Below are 6136 nucleotides of genomic sequence, written 5' to 3' on the forward strand. Positions count from 1 at the left end.
AAAAAAAATCAGTGGAGGACAGGGCAGGGCACCAAGGCTCCGTGTGAGCACACAGACTGGGATGGAGTTCCTGCAGGCCTAGAAGGTGAGTGGGAGTGGGGGATGGCTGCACCTCCATTCACCAAGCAGGTGTGGGGTATAAGTGTAACAAGAGGCATGTCGCACCTTTTCAGTCGTGCAGGTCTGGAGTGTCCTTTGGGTTGCTGGGATGTAGAACCTGTTCTTAAGCCCCTGGAATCTGCGAGAGCACTGTCTCTTTAAATATCCAAAATGGTCAAGCTGCTTGTAAACATTCAAAATGGTGGTGTCCTCCTGACAGGCAAAAGTCCATAGGTCAGCCTGCCTTTCTCTTCTTCGCCTTCTCCATTTATTCCCCAGCCACCAGAACAGTCCTCTGTGCAGTCCCTGGATAGCAGGGCTGATTTTCAGGCTAATTCTTAGGTCCTACCACCACTCAGCATTCTCCAAGCTGTCTGTGCTGTCAGGGTTGCTCAGGATTGCTGCCAGACCGCAGTTCCGTCTGTCTCCTTTTTTGGTATATTCTTGCGAATTCTTCTGCTAGTTGGGGTTTAGTCCACTTCTATCTCTTTCCCTTCAAGGCTCAGGGGTCCAGGATTATCTTCTGTGTCTGTGTTAATTGGTTTCCCTTTTCTTTGTTGAAGAAGGTGTGTGTAGTCTTTCTGCCTAGTCCACTATCTTACCGGAACTCCTCAATTTTCAGTTTTAAACTTCCAGTAATCTTCTTGGATCCATAATTCTAATTTCCAGCTGACTATGGGGAAGGTATTAACCTTTCTCCTGTACCTACAAAGTTTGTTTGAAAATATTTTAATTTAACTATTATTATCATCCTAATTTGAAGTGCTTTTCTTTTAGATCTGAATGTCTTAGGTTGGCATTTTCAAAATCTTGTTGCTATAGCCCTTGGATTTTCTGTATATATTTGGAATGGGGAAAAAAGCAATGAAATTGAAAACATAGACTTATGTCTCACTTGTAACCATGGATCCTCTGTGTCCTGGATAAAAGAACCGATCTGCCTGGCAGTTGGTACCAGTGAGGGAGAAGTGCAAGTACTGGCCATTTTTTTCCCCCCTCATAATTTGACATCTGAAATTACTGGGATAAAATCAACTTTTAGTAACAGGTTCATATAAAATAGAAACTTGATTGGGTACCTGTAGCTTTGGGGAGTGATAGGATATACCATTCTGGTTCTTTCTGAGGAAAGACTTAAGGGGGATATAGAGATATTCTGCTTAGTTTTCCCTTACCATCTTCTTTCTTTTCTTTTTTTATCCTCTTTCTTTTAATCTTTTCTCTCAAACTGGAGTTGGACTTGTAGAATCCCCAGTTTTGGACCTTTGGACAGAGGAAAATAACCTTTCAGCTCTCCTTTCTCATCTAAAACCATAATCAGGAATAGAGTTACATAAAATGAGTTGATTTGTTCTGATAGGACTGCTGAGATAGAGTTTTTTTGAGTTACTATCAATCTATCTAATTTCTCAGGTGTCATTATTATCAGTATTTCTTATGAGCAACAGTGTAAACAATATTTCTCAGCTGTTAGGTGTTTTAGAAGGGCCATAGATGACTCTCACCGCTCCCTCCTTTCTTCAATGCTTATTGGATGCTATGAAAGTTGTGTCATGGTTTCTTATTTCACCAAGTTGTCATTTCTCATATGGGTCAGAATATCATCTGTAGCTGGCAGGAAAGGAGCCCCATAGTAGTAAATGAGATTCCTGATTCTATAAAGTGTCCAGGTACCCATATTTTACTCAGGTATCTTTTGGTAAGTGGAGATGTATTTCCAGGTTTGGTATTACTACAATTTTGAAGGAACTGGAGGTGTGATCAGAAGAAAGACCTGGCAAAAAATCAGCCTTTGAAAACCCTGTGACACACGTAGGGTTGCCATAAGTCAGAATTCACTTGGCAGCAACTAGTTGTTTTAGAGGTGTGATAGCAGTTCCTAGCCCTTGGCTGCAAACTGGAATCACCCAGAGAATTTCAAAATAAATACGACTTCCCAGGCCTCCACCCCCACCCATTAAATGAGAATCTCTGGCCACCATAGCATTTTAGACGCTCCCCAGGTGAGTCTAATATGAGGTCAGTGTAGAGAACTGCTGGTTAGAATTAACGGTTCTGACTTTTCAGTTAGTACAAGGACTGGCTATATGAACATTAATTGTCTATCAGGCCTTTGAGAAAACAGTGAGATGTGAAAATACCAATATTACATAACTGTGCTTGTCCATTTTTTTTCAGTTATGGAATGTGATGACTAAAAAGCAGCTGAGAAATATGCTTGGCCATTTATCAGTCATTGGAGCTCTAAGCTGGAATCACTGTCTCCTAAGCAGGTAAGAAGCATCTTATTGGAGCCAGTTATGTTTGTGCCAGCAATTGACTATCAGAGATGAGTGAGCAGAACAGTAATATTAAAACCAAGACCCAAACCAAAATGAAACCAAGCAGGACATTAGACATAGTGCCTGTTATGATGATTCCTTCTCAGGTATTCAGCTCTTCTGGTGATGTAAGTATGCCAACGGCTACCCACACATACCACTGGGCCTTCAGCATCTGCCAGGATTGAAATGGGAGGCTCAGGAGTCACTGAATTATTCAGATAAAATGTGAAATTCCCTTCAAGTAAAAGATTCCTCTCTACCAAGTAATACCTGTTAGAGGGCTATTTTACTGAAATCAGGTATTTGTTACTATCAGTACTAATACTTCTAGAATATATAAAGTTTTCTGGGCAAATTTCCAGTTCACAAAATCACAGAGGTTAATTTTCAGATTATGTAGTTCAATGGTGCTCAAACATGGACATGCATAAAGATCACGTGCAGGGTTGTTAAAACACAGTTAGCTGGGCCCCACCTCTACAGTTTCTCATTCACTAGGTCTGGGTGGGCCCAAGAATCTGCATTTCTAATTTCCAAAATCATTTTGATGTTGCTGTTCCAGGGACCATATTTTGAGAACTACTGATTTGGTTTAACTTCTTCCTTTTAGAGATGAGAAAATTGAATCTCAGAAGTTAAGGGTACAATGTCCCAAAGAGAACTCTGGTCTAAAATTGGCCTAAGTATTTTTTGCTTTTAGTTAACAGCCTTTCATCTTCATACTCTGCTTCTTGAGGTAGATTTAAGTTTGAATTTATTTAGCCCAAATGCAAGTTTGAGATCTTAATACTTATGGTTTATAGGCAAAACTTCAAAACATTTAAGTGCAAAGCCCTATAAAGGCTTAAGTATTCACCCTGAGAAGTTGTTGCAGTCAAGTCAATTCTGTACTAGAGTGCCATTGCCAATCTGCAGTGTGAAGTTTAGTTTCATTTCCCATGAGGTATATGAAAAGATCCTTTCTTATAATAATGACAGCTGACCTTTTTTGGACTACTCTATGCACTGAGTAATATTCTTTATGCATGTAATCTTGTTTTAATTACTGTAATAGTCCTTGAAATTGGTTTCCTGCTCTACATTTTTTTTCCATATAAACAAACTTAACCATTAGCCTGAGGTAACATAGTTAGTAAGGGAAAGAGTCTGGATTTGAACACAGGTGGTCTGGCTCCAGAGACCATATTGTTAATCAGGATGGTTTTCAGTGTTATACATCAGTAATTTTTAAAAATATGATTCTGTACTTATTGCAGGCCCAGTTCCGGAATAATGACTAGAAAGTCACTTGTAGCTCAGAGAGAAATTTAGCAAGGGAATAGTAACCTTGCAAGGTGGAGACACAGGAAACCAAAGACAATGCCATGAGTGTCTCACCAAGCCTTACAGACTAGGGGTTTTTATAGTAGTTTTTAAGGCCAGTTGTTGTTGTTAGGTGCCATCGAGTTGTCTCTGACTCATAGTGACCCTATGCATGGCAGAACGAAACACCGCCCAGTCTTGCACCAGCTCCATGATCCTTGCTATACTTGAGCCCATCATAGCAGCCACTGTATCAATCCATCTCGTTGAGGGCCTTCCCCTCTTTAATCAACCCTCCACTTTACCAAGCATGACATCCTTCTCCAGGAAATGGTCCCTTCTGACAACACAACCAAAGTAGGTGAGATGAAGTCTGGCCATTCTCACTTCCAAGGAGCATTCCAGCTGCACTTCTTCCAGGACAGATTTGTTAGTTCTTTTAGTAGCCCACGATATTTTCAGCATTCTTTGCCAGCACTGCAGCTCAGAAGCATCAACTCTTGTTTCGTCTTCCTTATTCATTGTCCAGCTCTCACATGCATATGAGGCAATTGAAAATACCATGGCTTGTGTCAGGCGCAACTTAATCTTCAAGGAGAAATCTTTGCTCTTCAGCACTTGAAAGAGGTCCTTTGTAGCCAATTTTTCCATTGCTATATGTCATCTGATGTCCCAACTGCTGCTTCCATTGGCATCTATTGTAGAACCAAGCAATGTGAAGTCTTTGACAAGTTCAATCTTTTCTCCATTAATTGTGATGCTGCTTATAGGTCATTGTGAGGATTTTTGTTTTCTTTATATTGAGAAGTAATCCATAGTGCAGACTGTAGTCTTCAATCTTCATCAGTAAGTGCTTCAAGTCATCCTCACTTTCAGCAAGCAAAGTTGTGTTGTTTGAGTATTGCAGGTTGTTAATGATTCGTCCTCCAATCCTGATGCCACGTTCTTCTTCATATAGTCCAGCTTGTTGGATTATTTGCTCAGCATATAGATTGAATAAGTATGGTGAAAGGGTACTACCCTGACATACTCCCTTCTTGATTTTAAACCATGCAGTGTCCTCTTGTTCTGTTTGAACAACAGCCTCCTGGTCTATGTACAGGTTCCTCATGAGTATAATTAAGTGTTCTGGAATTCCCATTCTTCTCAACGTTATCCACAATTTCTGATGATGCACACAATCAAATGCTTTTGCATAGTCAATAAAACAAAAGTGAACATCTTTCTGGTATTCTTTGCTTTCAGCCAAGGTCCATCTGACATCAGCATCCTCTTCTGAATGCAATTTGCATTTCTGGAACTCCTCTGTCATATACTGCTGCAACCATTTTTGAATTATCTTCAGTAAGATTTTACTTACATGAGGTATTAATGATATTGTTCGATAATTTCCACATTCTGTGGGATCACCTTTCTTTGCAGTGTATACAAATATGGATTTCTTCCAGTCAGTTGGCCAGGGAGCTGTCTTCCAAATCTCTTGGCATAGCTGAGTGAGTGCCTCCAGCAGGGCCTCCATTTGTTGAAACATCACAATGGGTATTCCATCAATTCCTGGAGCCTTTTCTTCACCAAGTCCGTCAGTGCAGTGTGATTAAGGCCAGAGAGTATGTGATTTCAAAAGATCTTATGCAGGCAGATACTCATGAAATCTTTAGCACTTTGTGAAAGTCAGGAAGCAGAACAAAGCTGTGAGAAATTCCTAGCAAAGACCTCAATTTTCTTTAGGCAAGGTGTATGTGCAGTCTCTTTCTAAGATAGAGTCTGTGTGTTCCAACATGGATGCCATGACTTCTGTGCAAGTGTATTCTGCTGTTTATTCTTGGTTTGAGTCTTGCTCTTGTCTTAGATCTGCCATCTTAGTTCATCAGGTGGTAAAGGAGGGCAGGGATGCACAGGCCCCAAAACTGGTTAACACTGACCACAGGCAGTGGGCTAGAAGACATCTCAACAATGGCCTGTTATCAGGAAATGCCATCTAAGCATTGCATTTATATTTGCATTATTTCTTTTGCAGTGTCCCTTCCTTAGTCTTAGGATCTGAGGAATGTGATTGCCCTGTCCTGTGAGCTGTTTCTGCCTTGGTTTTATGAACTTAGGAATGTGGTTGCAGGAGCAAGTTTCTTATGTGATTTTGGCTACAAGTAGTAGAATAAGGCAATGTTTAAATTGAACAAGATTAATATGGAGCTTCATAATATGAAGTTAGAATACATATTCATCTCCCAGAAATTCTAATCTACACTATTACAGATTTTGAGAAATTTCAGAAATATCTTCATGGTAGGAAGTTATGTCAGCTCCAGGGTTACAGGTGAGGAGAGACAACTCAAGGATGCCCAAAGTAGCAGGCTGGAAGAGCAGGAGAAAGGGGATTAAAAGCCAGGAAGCCAGAGAGAAGAACAATCAGC

The 6136-nt window shown here is 40.4% G+C and overlaps 1 protein-coding gene across 1 annotated transcript in view; it reads left to right on the forward strand.

Annotated features, from left to right (window-relative positions):
- The window catches only part of CDC20B (cell division cycle 20B), a 57287-nt gene that overhangs the window by 31714 nt on the left and 19437 nt on the right, over positions 1 to 6136 (forward strand). The window contains 2 exon segments of the mRNA XM_007944185.1: positions 877 to 1073; positions 2278 to 2372. Of these exon segments, the coding sequence (XP_007942376.1) occupies positions 877 to 1073; positions 2278 to 2372 (292 nt within the window).

Source organism: Orycteropus afer, unplaced genomic scaffold (assembly GCF_000298275.1).
Source record: "Orycteropus afer afer isolate SDZICR_OR568_19922 unplaced genomic scaffold, OryAfe1.0 scaffold00122, whole genome shotgun sequence".
Lineage (NCBI taxonomy): Eukaryota > Metazoa > Chordata > Mammalia > Tubulidentata > Orycteropodidae > Orycteropus > Orycteropus afer.